At 39.4% G+C, this 17,520-nt stretch overlaps 1 protein-coding gene across 6 annotated transcripts in view; it reads right to left on the reverse strand.

Annotated features, from left to right (window-relative positions):
* LOC134212158 (E3 ubiquitin-protein ligase lubel) overlaps positions 1-17,520 on the reverse strand; it is a 90,138-nt gene that overhangs the window by 41,516 nt on the left and 31,102 nt on the right. For 5 of the 6 annotated variants that reach the window (XM_062689772.1, XM_062689769.1, XM_062689771.1 and 2 more), the window contains exons 6-9: positions 9,977-10,139; positions 9,703-9,920; positions 9,180-9,554; positions 8,891-9,110 (exon numbers count right to left, since the gene is read on the reverse strand). In XM_062689772.1, coding sequence (XP_062545756.1) covers positions 8,891-9,110; positions 9,180-9,554; positions 9,703-9,920; positions 9,977-10,139 — 976 coding nt within the window. The remainder of the gene's footprint in view (positions 1-8,890; positions 9,111-9,179; positions 9,555-9,702; positions 9,921-9,976; positions 10,140-17,520) is intronic. The other variant, XM_062689770.1, reaches the window with a different exon arrangement.

A 17,520-nucleotide genomic window follows, 5' to 3' on the forward strand; every position in this document is an offset into this window, starting at 1 on the left:
TTTGGATGTAACTAGACTGAGCACGCGCAGTTTGAAGTTTGTATGAAAATTACTATAGAAATAGCCACTTAACTGGAATACAGTTCCGCGTTGCTACCTATTGACTATTCAAATGTAATCGAACCGATGACTTCATAGAATACTTCCTAAGCTAGAGGATAGTTGTTGTTGCGAAGCGATCTGACTTTTGTAAGTTATCAAGAATACAAAAATGCTCATTATTGATATAGATGTTATTCTTTTACGTGTTAAATTGAATTTACCACGATTCAGTATTTCTCAATAACTTATTTTGCAAGCATAGAATCGTTTCGCAACAAAGACGATCAGTTTCAATGCAATATTTTCTACGTTGCCAACGTAGTCATATATTTTCAGAACTTAATGGGCTACGCTGCGGAGCAGTTTTCCACAAAAGTGGCTGTTTTCACAGTAATTTTCATACAAACTTCACACTGCGCGTGCTCAGTCTAGTTACATCCAAACAAGCTAAAAATTTAGGAGGACTAATAAAACAGTAAATGTCATCGTATAAGTATAGAAGAGCGAAAATGTCAAAATTTGAATCACTCTAATGCACAACAATGAAAGATCGAAGGGGCGATAGTAGTGTATTTTTACGTTACTTTGTGATATCATACACAAATTCATAAGTAAAAAATAATATGTAAAGTGGTATGTACTTGTACGCAGGATGAAAAAACTCAACCTTGCTGTTCGCACCTGATTATACAATAATATGCAGCGCGCATACTCATTACTCAAGTGTTAAGGACAATCTTTTTTAAATTCAAACATGGCCGTCACAATGTGCCGATGCTTCCACTTCGTATTTTCAACGGCACTAATCTAAATTAAGCTACAGCTGATTTTTTATGATGCAGTAAAGCTAATATAAAAACTCAAAGGTGCAGCCCAATCGGGTTGTACGCAAAGGTGACGTAGGACTACGTAGCTATTCGAAATTGATGGTATTTGCCATAATAATTTGTGTCGTTTTATTAACATTGAGCAAACTACTCGGAGGTCAACTGAATCAAGAGGTCGAATAGTTGTTCCCAGTTGGATGGACTTTGAATCTCTAACCGTGAAATTAACATGACTCTCGGCCGCTGAAGTCACTCGACTGGCTTTCAGTCGGGGACATCACAATCTTTACTTTGCAACGTACGCTTACATCGCGGGCGAAAACCGAACGTTGCAAATAAATATATTTGCGTTTGGTTTCACGCCACTTCTGATTCTGCTTATTTCTCCTTTATTTCGGCCATTTTTGAGGATGGTGTCACTACCTCGTTGTCAGTAAAATTCGATCACGGTTGTCAACTGTATCGAACGAAAGATAACAGCGAACGATGCGTTACAATATCCAGCGATTGTCGGCGGAAGGAGTATCGGCTGAGTACCGCCAGAAGCTCGACGAACGGATAAGTGCAATCAACGTTAGCGACAACATCAACGATCTATGGGAGTCGATCCATGGAGCGGTGAGCATAACAGCACGAGAAGTGGTAGGCACTGCACAGAGGCGACCCAGGACGGGATGGTTCGATGTGGAGTGTTGGTGTCGGGTACCCGATCGAATAGAGATCGGTACAAGGAAGCAAGAGCAGCCAAAAAACGAACCCACCGCAGGAAGAAAAAAGAGTACGAAGAACAAGTTATTAGTGAGGCGCAGGAAAAAATGGAGCAGAACGATATGCGGAGGTTTTATGAGTCTGTCAATGGCGTGCGGAGAAAGACAGCGCCATCTCCCGTCATGTGCAACGACCAACAAGGGAATTTGCTGACAGATAAAACTGAAGTGGCTGCCAGGTGGAAGCAACACTTCGAGACTTTGTTGAATGGAGGAAGTGACGGTGCATCGGTAAACAGAATAAATATTAGCGACGATGGACAAGCTGTGGAGTCACCTACACTAGTTAAAAAAGTTAAAAAAGCTGTCAAAGAGCTGAAAACAATAAGGCTGCGGGGAAGGACCAGCTCCCGGCTGAACTTCTCAAACATGGCAGTGAGCAGCTTTATGAAGTTCTGCACCATATTATGTCGAAAATATGGGAAGACGAGGAAATGCCTGCTAGCTGGTTGGACGGCCTCATTTGCCCTCTCTTTAAGAAAGGGCACAGACTGGAGTGCGCCAATTACCGAGGAATAACCCTCCTTAATTCGGCGTACAAAATTATGTCCCGTATTCTGTTCAACAGATTGAGACCGCTTGAAGAGTCCTTCGTCGGCGTATACCAAGCAGGTTTTCGTGAGGGCCGATCAACGACGGATTAAATGTTTACCCTGAGACAAATCCTTGATAAATTCCGGGAGTACAACTTGCAGACACATCATCTGTTTATTGATTTCAAGGCGGCGTACGATTCAGTGAAACGGAATGAATTATGGCAAATTATGCTTGAACATGGTTTTCCGGCGAAACTGATACGGCTGATTCGTATAACGTTGGACGGATCGAAATCAAGTGTAAGGGTTGCGGATGAAATATCGACGTCATTTGTTACCTTAGATGGATTAAAGCAGGGTGATGCACTCTCAAACCTACTGTTCAATATAGCGCTCGAGGAGCGATTAGGAGAGCTGGTGTGCAAAGAAGCGGTACCATTATCACAAAATCGCATATGCTCCTGGGATTTGCGGACGATATCGATATTATCGGAATTGATCGCCGTGCCGTGGAAGAGGCTTTTGCGCCTTTTAAGAGGGAGACAGCGAGGATAGGACTCACGATCAATACCAGCAAAACGAAGTACATGGTCGCTGGCAATCAACGTGGGTTCATTAGTGGTGGTGGTAGCGAAATAGTGCTGATGTTACCCGCGAGGTGAAAAGGCGTATTGCAGCTGCAAATAGGGCTTATTACGGACTTCGTAACCAGCTTAAGTCCCGTAGTCTGCAAACGAAAACAAAACTCGCGCTGTATACTACTCTGATTCTTCCGGTGGCTTTATACGGCCATGAGACATGGACGTTAAAGGAGGCTGATCGGAGAGCTCTCGGAGTGTTTGAGCGTAAGGTGCTGCGGACAATACTCGGCGGTAAATAGGAGAACGGTATCTGGCGGCGTCGCATGAATCACGAATTGTACCAGGTGTATAAAGGGCTGGATATTATTAAGCTTATACAACACGGCAGACTACGGCGGGCTGGTCACGTTGTTCGTATGCCGGAAGAACGACAAGCGAAGATAATATTTAGTAGAGAACCCGGAAGAGAACGCAGGCTTCGTGGAAGGCCGCGTACACGATGGCTTTTTGCAGTTGAAGAGGACCTGAGGGCGCTCAATGTTCAGGGCGACTGGAAGCGATTGGCCCAGGATCGAGTCCAGTGGAGAAGGATACTCCATTCGGCGTAGGTTCATCGAAGAGCTGTAGCCCATCAAGTATCAAGTAAGTCCTCCAAAAAGGTCTTCATACAAAAGAAGGTTGATCCGACAATCCGATATGAACTTTCTTCAAACTGCAAAACTCAATTGTAACTAGCAAATTTGATAGCGCGGCGGAGGGAGATGATGCAATTAATTTGAACGGATGGAATCACTAACAGCAACTAAGCTACCACGCTAAACTCGATGCCGCCGAAACAATCCATTTTCGCAATTAACTCTATCCTTCCATAAAATGCTAATCCTGAGAAGAACCAATTTTCTCTTCCCAATGCATCCAAACGCTTGTCAGCACCTTGCGTTGGAATTGTCCGACCGCCACTTCTCGGGAACTTTTACAAATCGGCGTATGTAACATTTTGATCAAGCTGAGAAAATGAGCTTGGAAGTTTTCAGATTTTATTTTTATTCCTATTTAGAAAGTAATCATTTTTATTGCAATTGAATACACCTCAACGATACATTATGAAAAGGTTCATCGTCACTGACCCTGAAATCTGCACTGCGTGTGAACATTTCAGTTGTTTTGATAAAAATATATGTTACAACGTTCTGCAACAGATAAATCACATACGTCGTTTTGATACGTCAGCATGTCCGAGGTCATGCTACTTTCGTCGAAATGTTACGCTGCTCCGTACGCTGCATTGTTGATACGTCGAAATGTTGCGTCAAGTTGAAACGTTTCACGCACATGCGACAAAAAAATTGAAACACTTACAACACGACGTAACAACATTTGCTGCAGAAAAACAACGTAAAATGTTTTTCTTAACGAAAATCAGAATATTCAAGCAACATGCTTAATTTTGAAATCAGTGATGAAAAAGTACAAGCAGACGCACGTTTTAAACTATTTAGTTGTTCGAAAAAACTTTTTAAAGTACATTTTCTGCTAAGCGATGTATGTGCAATATTTTCAACAATGATGTTACACCGTTTTGTAAAAAATTGATTTACATTTTTAATTACACATTTTCATGTAGCTTTGAAGATATACACATTTTTAGATGAATTTGATGCCATATGCTGTTGAAAACGGGTTTGTTTACAATTTGCGACATACGCCGTTTTGAAAAAGTACCCGAGACTTGATGATTTTTCGCTAAGCCTCCACCATTTGGAATAAATTTTCAGCATTGCCACTGCTACCCACGCCTTTGTGCTGCTGTGTCCGCTCCGCTGTATCAAATTTTGTCGAACCGCTCATTCCGCTCTTTCCGCGGAATCCCGATCAGAATGGCTCGCGCGCGCCGGACAGCAGCTTTCTTGTATCCAATAAATTAAGCCCGTTAGCCCCGCCCCTTTGTGATCTGTATGGGTGTAAATGTAATGTGCACTCTTAACGATTAATGAAGGGGTGGGGCTAATGAAATTTCTTTATTAGATATTAGAAAGCTGCTTTTCGGCGCGCGGGAGCCATTTTGATCGGGATTCCGCAGCAGACAACGGACCGTTCGGTTCGGAGAATGACAAATTCTAAGAATCATTTGAAATTTTCTCGCAAGATTCTGAATAGAGTTTCCATTTCCCGGCCATTTTTGTTGTCCCGGGATTTGTGATAAACTTGTTCGTCTTCTTCTTCTTCTTCTTCTTCTTATTGGCATTACATCCCCACACTGGGACAGAGCCGCCTCGCAGCTTAGTGTTCATTAAGCACTTCCACAGTTATTAACTGCGAGGTTTCTAAGCCAGGTTACCATTTTTGCATTCGTATATCATGAGGCTAGCACGATGATACTTTTACGCCCAAGGAAATCGAGACAATTTCCAATCCGAAAATTGCCTAGACCGGCACCGGGAATCGAACCCAGCCACCCTCAGCATGGTCTTGCTTTGTAGCCGCGCGTCTTACCGCACGGCTAAGGAGGGCCCATAAACTTGTTCGTATATCCCGGGAAATTCCGGGATCCCGGGATTTTTCGATGTTTCCTTAGAAAACTTATTTTTTGATTTAAAAACGATTTTATTCAATGTTCAGTAAAGTTAATATTTTAGAAAGGCCAGATAATACAGAGTTCAAATTGGAACTCATTCAATTCTAATTTGAATCAATTCTTTCGAAAAAAAAGACTTAAAGAAGCAAATAATATTCACGTTTTTCTCGGAAGGTAGAGTACCCTTTTGGAATATAGGATCGTCGAGTCCGAGAAGAAGGCTTTGCTGGCGGTTGAAGCCGGCTTGACTGTTTGCATTGTTTTGAATGTGCATTGGGTTTAGACAGTTGCTGGGATTGCATTCAATACCCTAGTGACGAAAAATGGAAGATGCGCAGTAGAATCGTACTGGGCCCATAACCTTGGAGATTGGAGATATGGGATCCCCTCACAAAGAAAACACAATACTAGAGTATCCTCCAACTCATGGCAGGCTACTAAATGATACTTTTGCCAAGAGCTGCAGCTCTTCCTAATCTTGAACAGATCGCTTTCTGATCTTGATGTTAATCGTTAATTTATCATTATCGCCGATAAAGTTAATTGAGTTCAACGTAATCGCTTGATGCGATAAAGATGAATCAACTCAATTATTATCGGAGTTCGATAATTTAACGTAAATTAACTCGATAATTTAACGATAATGGGGTTAATAGATTATGCGATTAAAGTTGGTATACAATTTTGACAGAAGCCGAGAATTGGACAAATTGATTGTAGCCTGTTGACCAGAGTTGATTTTGATAGAAGCGATACACTCTAGAAGTGATGCCTGACACTCTTCAAAACCAAGAAAAGTGAGGTGTTCTGTTGGTTGTTTAGTGATATTTCACAATGCCGCATAGGTGTTCTAATAAGAACTACCCAGACAGATGTACATCAATATATATACGCTTCTACCGCCGACGCATGATGACTTTTTCTTTGTCAATCCTTCTTATCGGATAAGCAAGAATAAGCAGCTGGAGTCGGAATCCCTCGGCAACATGTTGGGATCCAAGCTCTAAAACAATATTTGATACAGCGACCTGCAATACTGCATTCTAGGCATAGAGTACCTGCACCGAGTAAAAATACTCTCAATGAATTGGTGAACTAACCCTGTCCCCTATTCAGTATGATTCGGTTAGGCTGAGGAATTTGGTCCGCACAGTTGGTCATAAAATAATCGTTTAACTGGGTGTTTTGCGTTTTCAAAATAGAAGTTTTGTTAATCATTTTCGATTTTCGGGATTTCAAAAATAATATCCCGGGAATCGAGAAATCCCGTATTTTCCTAAATCCCGGGATTTTTTGTCCCGGGATGTCTCGGGATGGAAACTCTAATTCCGAATTTGGTTATGATATGTTGGTTATCTAAGATGCGTATTGTTGCGAAGAATAACAACAGAAATGTGACTCAAGACGAAGTTTCTTCATATTACCCAACATTATCTCTTGGCATCTGTCTGTCCGAGCGACGTTCACTGGTGGTTGTTACACATTAATAAAGCTTAAAAAAAAATGGGTGGTTGCTGTAGATAGTTTCCACAGAGGTGGCTCCTTCATTGATTTTATGCAAAAGAAGGTTGATCCGACTATCCGAAATAAACTTTCTTCAAAGTGCAAAACTCAATCGTAAATAGCGAATTTGATAGCGCGTCGGAGGGAGATGATGCAGTAAATTAGAATGGATGGGATCACTAACAGCAACCAAGCTACCACGCCAAACCCGATGCCACCGAAACAGTCCATTAACGCAATTAACTCTTTCTTTCCATAAAATGTTGGTCCTGAGAAGAACCAATTTTCATTTCCCAATGCGCCTTTCCAATAACTAACTGCATCCAATCGCTTGTCGACACCTTGCGTTGAAACTGTCCGACCGCCACTTGATGATTTTTCGATAAGCCTCCAAAATTTGGAATAAATTTTCCGCATTGCTACTGCCACTCACGCCTTCGTGCTGCTATGTCCGCTCCGCTTCATCGAATGTCACCGCTCTTTGTGGAATCTCGATCAAAATGGCTCGCGCGCGCCGAACAGCAGCTTTCTTGTATGTAATAAATTAAGCCCGTTAGCCCCGCCCCTTTGTGATCTGATATGGGTGTAAATAAAATGTACACTCATAATGATTAATGAAGGGGCGGGGCTAATGGAATTACATCATTAGATATAAGAAAGCTGGGTTTTGGAGCACGTGAGCCATTTTGATGGGGATTCCGCAGACAATGTCGGAGAATTTTATTTGCCACTGCCTTGCAAGCGGGAAAAAATGCAACAAAAATAAACAAGAGATTTAAAAAAATAGGTTTTACGTAAAACAAATCAAAAAAAATTTGTTTTACACTTTTTTCCCAAGCAATTTTGTCAAAAATCCAAAAACCAAATAGGGTAACCGTACCCTTAGTGGATGTAGCACCAGTAGTTGAGGCAGTTGTGTTTTAATGAGATTTATCATATTTATAGACTTTACGATGGTTTCAGTTGATGCGTCGTGCTTTAAATATCCTGTTAAATGCAACTTACCTTAAGTTTTCGCTTGAAAAACTATTGAAAACAATGATTTTCCTTAACAAAATTGACTCGCTTGCACCTATAGTGGTGCAACTGTGCCAATAGTGGCGAGTCTCATAAGAAACCAATGGATAGCACCACTATAGGAACCAAAATTAATTTTTACCGCCACTAAAGGAACAGTGTACCCATAGTGGCGCAAGCAATATTTAGTAATTGTTGATGTTAAATGACATCTATCTCATTTTTGTTAGCAAATTTATTAGTTTATCTATTAACTAAGATATTAAAGCTGTAAATTTCCCATAATTTTGAATTTTTAAAAAATATTTTCTTTTATGGATCTACTAATACCTCCACTATTGGTACCGTTACCCTATACAAGAAAGGCAAAGTATTTTTCCTTTTAAATTATGATTAGCGTCACGCCATAATCTAACACATAAGGTTCAAAATAATTATTACCAATGGGTAAAAGTATATCTTTGTCGTCATTTTTCAGCGAATTATAACTGAAAATCCATCTTCCACTCGAAACTTACGATCTGTTCGTAAAAAAAACGTTTTCAAATTGACATTTCAATTTTTATGGCTCAAATTGATCTGGGGGATTACTAGCTAGTAAATATAGTCACTACATGGGAAATAATAAGTAGGGCTGCTTTCGGAGAGCAGCGGAGAGGAATTATCAAGTTCACCAAGTTTTGAAGAGAGTGTCGTTAAAATGCAAATTGAAAAAAAAACGGTCATGTGTGGATTATGAAAAGATTGCCCTTAGAATACTAGAATTTCTACAGAGAGAATGATTGTTCAATCTTAGCCAATCTTGTACAATTCCGAGGCCAAGGCCACTAAACTACTTCAAGCGATTGATAAAATGAAGGTTATGTTACATTGTTGATTTTTTTATTTCATTATTGTTATTCGTTGAAGCCAGAATTGATCATCTTCCTCTTCTTACTGCCACTAGAAAATTTGCTAGACCGGACCGGGAATCGAACCCAGCCACCTTCAGACCATGGTACCGCAGGCAACAAACTTTTATTCAAGCAATTATTTAGCTTACCATGCATCATTGGCATCATCCCCATAGGATACGGATACATTCCGCCCCATGCATTGTTCCACCCTGGCGGATATCTTGACGGGTCGGGTGGGTAGCGACCTTGTTGGGACGATGGCATGTTGAGGCTCATGTTCGAACCGTTTTGTGTCTGGCCTGCCATCCAAGGGTTCATTTGATTCCAACCCATTTGATTGAAACTCATTTGCGCCATTGATTGAGCCTAATAGTGGGAATAAAAGTACAAATAATTTGTTTATCAATGGGTTGCAAAACAATCCACAGGACCTACCTGTTGTAAAGGAGTGAAACCCCACATATTGGGCTGTGCTGGCTGTTGGTGCATCTGGTTCAGATTGAAAACAGAGGTACTGCGAGGATTAGGCAGTCCTGGGTCGGGACTTCCACCCAAATCCGTACGCTGTGGGGGGAACATGAACGATTGATTATTAATGCTGGGAGCATTGCTCTCGTTAGGCACTGGGGAAGAAGCACTGGGCATTAGATTGATACCCGAAGCAACACTGCCAGATCTTATTCTGGGTGTCGGTGGCTCGTTCCATCTCGATTGCAACGCAAGGTGCTGTTGATGGAATTGCTGCTGCTGTTGATTTAGTATTGTTGATGGAACTGATGGTGGTTTTGTGCGTATAGTTTGCGATGATGACTGAAAAGCATTAATTGTAAACCAACATTAATATAACAAATATAGAAGAGGAAAACACTGCTCTGTAGGTGGTTGGATATTGGAAACAATTTCATGGAACAATTTAACAATTCAACTTACTCATTAAGAATATCAGAAACAACAATACCTGCATATCGGCATTAGAAATCAGGCTCGCTCGGCGGCTTCGATCGCTATCGGTCCGCATGGTTTCCTGGTGCTGACGGTAGCGCTGTTGCAGCATGGTCATTCGATCCAGCGTTGCGGCCGTGTTGTTTTGAATCTTTTCCATTGTACTCGACACGGACCTGGGAGCCCCGGTGGAAAACGATCGTTTGGAAACCGTATCCAGCGACGACGTGGAAGCTGAAATCAATGATTGTTTAATGTACGGAAGGTTGTGACTTTATGCGAAGACTTACAATGGATTTTGTTCTCCGGTGGATCTGGCAATGGTCTATTCGATGGGTGTATGAATCGTTTTAGCGAATTCATTTTTTCGCGAAGAGATAGAGCCGGACTTGGAGGAGGTTGCGGTGGTTTCTGGGTACTGATTGATCCTTGCGGGACGGTAGTGGGGATAGTCTAGGAAGAAAATATGTAATGATCAGACTACTCGTTGAGCACCATTTTACACAAGAACTAATATCATACACGACTGGAGTTGACTGGAACGATATAAACCAGTCTATAAGAACAAGACAAGCTAGAATGGGTGCTTACCATTACAGAACAATTAATTTAAGGACTAAAATTAATGTGTTTAATATAACATTAATAATTCCATATTAAACAAAGCTCTGGAATCCCAGTACCGAAATTTTCAATATATTATATTGTACTTAAATATAATTCTGTTCCATTCAACTCCAGTCAAGTGATCTAGGCGACACTGAATACTGAAAACATCCTTACTATTCAAATCAAGATGCACATTATGTGGCGAAATTTGATTAATATAAGCACGTCCTTTATTATTTAAAAAAGTTAAACTGTTATAATAAGCGATTGAAACATTTTATCAGGTGGGATATAGGGGTAACGGCTCAAACCTTGGCCCATTATGCTATGGTTGAGCACATTTATCGTTATAAATCTTCATATATTGCATTTCCAACCAGAATTATTCCACTAGCCAGCTTGCTTACTTTTGGTTTTGACGCCAAATAACAAAAAACGACGATAAATATCCGCAATATCTCATTAAAACCAGCGAAAGTCTCGAGAGAAATGGACAAAACTTCGGCATCCTTGTCCCTATCAGGTGGATAATTTTTCAGCCCACTTGGGACTAGAGTTTCCATCCCGGGACATCCCGGGACAAAAAATCCCGGGATTTAGGATATTATTTTTGAAATCCCGAAAATCCCGGGATACCCGGGACAAAAAATATTGTTTCATTTCCGGTTCGCAAACAGTGTAATTTTTCTTCTTACAAAAGTTATTTGTTTTGAACGCGAAACCCAACTTAGGTGATAAACTCATATCATATTTTTATCCCATCAGACATGATTTTTTTTCCAAGTTCGTTTATTTGGTAGGCTCAGGTATGTATACGGAGCCAAGGTTCTTTGTGATGCACAATCGATATCATCTTATTATTAGGTTAGTAAGAGAGGAACAGACATGAAAATATCGGAGAAAGTTAATAGGACACCTTCACAAAAAATATTAGATTCCCCTATACTACTCAATGGAGGGCTACTGACTTTTTTTTCTGATACTTTTTCCTACAGCTCTCTATTAAATAAACGACAAGTATCTACAGTACAAGATCAGCTACATCTATTTGGCGCCTGCTTCCTACCCATCTCCCGTCTACAGCGTGGTTGTGTACACTAGCTGATATTCGCCTTGCTAATCTCCTCGCGCCGCCCAACATTGAGTCAGTCTTCCTGAGCTTCTTGCCTCCAAAACAATTCTTGATCCAATTCATGTCCTTCTAATCGACGTTCGTACAACAAACTTTCCAGCACATGCCTATTTTTTTTTGTATATCGTTTCAATCAAAATCAACTATGGTCAACAGGCTGCAATCAATTTGTCCAATTCTCGGCTTCTGTCAGAATGATATACCAACTTTAATCGCGTAATCTGTTAACACCATTATCGTTAAATTATCGAACTTCGATAATAAGTTGATTCATCTTCATCGCAGCAAGTATTGAACACAATTAACTTTATCGGCGATAACGATAAATTAACGATTAACATAAAGATTAGGAAGCGATCTGTTTAAGATTAGGAGCTGCAGCTCTTGGAAAAAGTATCAATTAGTAGCCTGCCATGGGTTAGTAGTATGAGGGGGTTCCCATCTTCCATCTTTCGTCACTAGGGTATTGAATGCAATCCCAGCAACCCAATGCATATTCAAAACAATGCAAACAGTCAAGCCGACTTCAACCGCCAGCAAACCCTTCTTCTCAGACTCGGCGATCATATATTCCAAAAGGGTACTCTACCTTCCGAGAAAAACGTGAAAATTATTTGCTTCTTTAAGTCGTTTTTTTTTTCGAAAGAATCGAATCAAATTAGAATTGAATTGAGTTCCAATTTGAAATCTGTATTATCTGGCCTTTCTTAAATATGAACTTTACCCCTGAACATTGAATAAAATCGTTTTTAAATAAAAAAAAAGTTTTCTAAGGAAACATAAAAAAATCCCGGGATCCCGGGATTTCCCGGGATATACGAGCAAGTTCATCCCGAATCCCGGGACAACGAAAATGGCCGGGAAATGGAAACTCTACTTGGGACGAGTGATTGTTGATTTCGAACATACGAGAGATAAAGATGGGTTGCTGTTTATAGTACCAGTCATTTTCATGCGCTGAATAAAGGCAGCATGCAAACAAACAGAGAAAATCAAATCATCCTATTGAGCGTGAGTTCTAATTGGTTGCATGCAAAATGCTACCAGACTGATTGTGAGAGTGCGTTTCAGATTCCTCCAATAGCACGCTTATCAAGGACATGCTAACGAAAATACTATTATATGAATAATTTATTTCCCAAATATTTACATATTTGCAAGTGAAGAAGTTTAGAAAAATGGAAACTGTATTAAAAACTGCAATTGCAAAAAGGCTACATGTTCTAGCCCTCATGTTGTGCCTTCAAACAAATTTCATACGTTAATTATTGGCTGCCGCATAATTTTGAGATTTACTGCTAGTTGAAACCATGGCAGTTGTGTTGCTTTCGCTCTCGCAATACTCTCAAAGAAACTTTTTTCCAAAACGTAAACAATGCTTTAGGTGGGGATGATGCATAACGCACTACTGAAGAAAGCCAATTGTAAAACTTATTCTAGGCAATTCCTTGCTTTGTACTGTGCATAAACAGTTATAACTGTGCCAACTACCTGATATTATTACACAATTATTCATAAATTCAATTATTCGATGTTTGTTTACAACTCTGCCTGCATTAAAGCTTCATGTTTGGTACGTGCGTTTGATTCCACTCCTCTCTATATCGATCAGCTGTTGTGAATCCTCTAAAAACTCTCACGTGTTTCAACTTCCCGAGTTGAAAGAATACTTTTTCGGTATCATTTTACAGATCAAAATACTTTTTGCAAGCAATAATAAATCTAAATTATGATTAAGGTATTTGTCAAGTAATTTGACTTGAAATTATTCCCATGAAATGACATTGAAAGTTTATCTAATGAAACATACGATCCATTGTATCTTTCCATTATTAAATGAGAAATGGATTCCATTACAGAATTCGTGCGAAAGATGATAAAACTAATGTCGAATTCGTTTTTAAAAAGTTCCAACCTAGGTTGGAACCAGTTCCAACCTAAGTGCTGTCAAAGTGTTTTTTTATTCGCTCAGGTTGGAACTAGGTTCGCACTAGTTCCAACCCCAAAGCTGTCGGGTTCGCACTGTGTTGTTTCACGGTTTCGCATCGGGTTCACCAATACAACTGTATTTCAACTGTCAAAACCACGTGGGTGGGTGGGACTGGGTGGAATGAACAAGCAGAAGAGAGAAACGAAACTGTCTGTTTATTAAAATGAAACGCGCGTTGAAAATCTTTTTTTCCGGGAATTTTGTGATATTTGTCATTGTAATTTTAAATGAAATTAATCCTGTGCTGTTGTCTAGATTCATTTAAAAAAATAATTGTTAGGGAAGTTATGTATTCATAAGTTCATTCAGGTTTTCCTCACAGATTGTTTCCTAAATTAGGTCGGTGGATGGAATTATGTAGTTTGGGAATCCCCCTTAAAACCCGTTCACAAAATCCGCTAAGAATAGTCAGAAAAATATATTTGAGGAATACCGAATAGAATTATTTCTTATGCGGAAATTACTTCAGAAATTGTTTCTTTTGAAATTCTTCCAAAAACTCTTTCATGCGTTTCAGAATGTTCTTCGGGAATTCTGCCAGAAATTACTTCAGAAATTCTTTCAGTAATTATTTCTTGAATTGTTGGCGATATCTTTCAGGCATTCCTCCAATTGTTTTTTTCCAAGGGATCCTTTCGAGATGAATTCCTTTGGAAATTCTTCTAGGAAGATCTTTGAAGACTGTTCCAGGATTTTTTCTGGAAGTTGCTCCAGGAATTAATTTTAAAATTCCTACAACATAATTCCTTCAGGAAATCCTTCTGGAATACAGGAACTAACTCGAAGTTTCCTTCAGGAATTGCTCAGCAAGGTTCGTACATAAATTCCCCCGGAAGTACCTTGAGCAATTCTCCACCAAAATCTGGTGCAAAATTTTCCTGAGCTTCGAGGCTACCTTCATCAGGAGAGGTAGCGAGGAAAAAATAATAAGCGAATCCTGGAGAATTTTTATTACATGCTTCTGAGTGTTCTCCGAAAACTTTAGCAGAAATAGATGAATTTTTGTAGAATGGAAAATCTCTTTGACATGAATTCTATACGGAATTCTCGGTATAAAAATGTGCACAGGATTATTGAATATAATTGAATAGGGGAACTGTTCCGATCTCCATCTCACTGAACATATATTCATCTCATCGGGAAACAAAGAAATACAGCACCAATTTCGTCGCCTTTTTTGTCAACATGCGTGCTCACTGCTGAAAAAATCGCAAAAATAACAAACAATCCGAATTCCTTTACATTGCTTTGTTTTTGATGGGATGAATATCGGAGCCATGAGATGAATTCTAGGAGCAGTTCCCTTATTTATATACACCCAAAAGCAAATTCCACTATCCGCAAAAATCAGTTCACGCACTAAACATATTTATTTATCATGATCTGATTAGGCCAACGCACTGCCAGTGCACTGGATGACCTGGATCATATGTTTCGAATCAAAACAAACACGATGCTACGCACACCAACATATCCAATGACAGATGGAACTGAAAATGTTTTTTTATTCAGGGTTCGGGTTGGCACTGACCCAGGTTTAAAAACGAATTCGACATAAATATTCTTACACTAATTGAATCATTTATTTGCGAAATTATGAAGAAAATGAATCGCTTTTGCTTGAATCGTGTTTGAAAGCCGTAAGGTAGGCAATTATTTTTGGTATGTTCTGCGAATGAAAGCGATTATATCGTGATTCCAGAAAAGCATCATGAGGGCCCATTTACAAACTACAAGACGTTTTAGGTTGTGGGAAGGTACTTGTCTGAGCGTTAAGGACTTTATAAATTTCAGAAACCTACCATACATGAAGCATTACTAGAGGCTTGGTGTGGGTTGAGTTTAGCGTTATGTTATTTGCGAATGAAACTTAACCGCTGAGTGGATTAACCTGTTTTTACAAAAAATCTTAGCAAACTAATCGCAACCATCGGATATTCCATCTGCAGCTTTCGGTTATTTTCTTCAGTACGGGTTATTGGTGAGAATGTTTTGATTTTAAAGTTTCACCTATACTATCGTAGTGCTATAAATCGAAAGCGCATGCCACCATTTGGCTACGGGTGCCCCCAGTATTGTCCAAAAATGTTTTGGTTAATTATGTCGCTATTCTAATGGAAATTGTGAAATAAAAATAATAGCTGACATAGTGTGGTTGTTACCCATTCATCTGATGTGCGAAAGCAGGTATGTTCATTCAGAAAACTCTTTTATTGGGCAAAAGAAAAACTCTAGCACAGCCAGCCTGCATAAGTCAACGAAACATGGCTGCTAAAAACCGAGTCAAAGTGATTCTTCACGCAAGATAATTGCTTTTAATAGTTTAAGAAGTGTATAAATCTAGAGTTATGAGGCAGATATATGTTTGATACACGTTTCTAAAGAAGCAATGGTTAATATCTCCTACAAATCGACGTATTATCGCTGAAATATTGATTAATTTGCGTGATGAGCCAATGTTACATCCAGGGCCAACATTGCCGCCGGTTACCCTACTATGCAAAAATTCGATCCGGTGGTCAAAGATGGTGGATGTCAAAAGTAGCAAAAGACAAAGTAAGCAGAACGCAATCAAAAGTTAGTATTTCAAATTGTTGATTCACCAAATTATTATTCAACGAAGAATTTTGTCAGATTCGTATTCATTAATCGTCTACGAGTCTTCACTTCTCCTTCTTCTTATTGGCATTACATCCCCACACTGGGGGACAGAGCCGCCTCGCAGCTTAGTGTTCATTAAGCACTTCCACAGTTATTAACTGCGAGGTTTCTAGCCAAGTTACCATTTTTGCATTCGTATATCATGAGGCTAACACGATGATACTTTTATGCCCAGGGAAGTCGAGACAATTTCCAATCCGAAAATTGCCTAGACCGGCACCGGGAATCGAACCCAGCCACCCTCAGCATGGTCTTGCTTTGTAGCCGCGCGTCTTACCGAGTCTTCACTATTAATACTTAATTAGTATTGCTCTTACAACAATATACGCAAAAAAACCTGAGGTTTTTTTTTCACTAATATGCCACATTAGAGTGATTCAAATTTTGACTTTCTCGTTCCCCTGTGCTTAAACGATTATTTTTGCTATTTTTATAGTCCTCCCAAATTTTAGCTGATTTGGATGTAATTTGATTGTGCACGTGCCATTTGAAGGTTATATGAAAATTACTATGAGAATTGCCACTTATGTAAAGGATCGTTTCGTGAAGCAGCCCGGAATCTATTTGAATATATTTAACGCTTCGCTATCATAGAATAGATCCTAAGCTGAAAGTCAGTTGTTGTTGCGAAGCAATCTGACTTTTGCGAGCAAAATTATAAAGAAAAGAAAAATGCTCATTATTGATATTGATGTTATTCTTTTACGTCGTGTTAAATTGAATTTCCCACAGTTCAGAATGTCCCTAATAACTTTGGTGGTCAGTATTAAATCGTTTAGCAACAACGACGATATTTTCCCTTGTTAAATTTCCTATATTGCTAACGTATTCATACATTTTTAGAGCTTAATGGGCAATGATGGGGAACGGTTTTTCACAAAAGTTGCTGTTTTCATAGTAATTTTCATACAAGCTTCAAATTGCTTGTGCTCAGTCAAATTACATCCAAATTAGGTAAAAATTTAGGACGATTATTAAAATAGCAAATGCCATCGTTTAAGTATAGGGGAGCAAAAAAGTCAAAATTTGAATCACTCTAATGCCACATTCTGGAGGGTGCCCCGTAGAATTTGACACATTATTTCTCACCATAGGGACTAGGGTACTGAAAGAACGACCAATTCGTCTATCTAACATTGATGCAATATGCCGTCTAATGTCTTTATTTTTATTTCCTTTTTATTCATGAGAGCAAAGTGTCAGGGCATCTATCTATATGCTTTTGTTCAACAAATAAAATATATACAATCACAAGAAGCTTAAGCAATTTTAACTAACTTCAAATTTTCATCATAAAAGCTCAATCGTCGATAACTAGCACTAGCAGCTGAATTAGAGCCCAGAAAGTTGTTACCAAAATGAGCCAGGACCAGTCTAATGGAAACGCATGGTCACTTATTATAAAAGATATTTTAGTTACTAGATGAAGATTGTGAAACTCG

This window comes from Armigeres subalbatus, chromosome 2 (genome assembly GCF_024139115.2).
Source record: "Armigeres subalbatus isolate Guangzhou_Male chromosome 2, GZ_Asu_2, whole genome shotgun sequence".
Taxonomy (NCBI): domain Eukaryota; kingdom Metazoa; phylum Arthropoda; class Insecta; order Diptera; family Culicidae; genus Armigeres; species Armigeres subalbatus.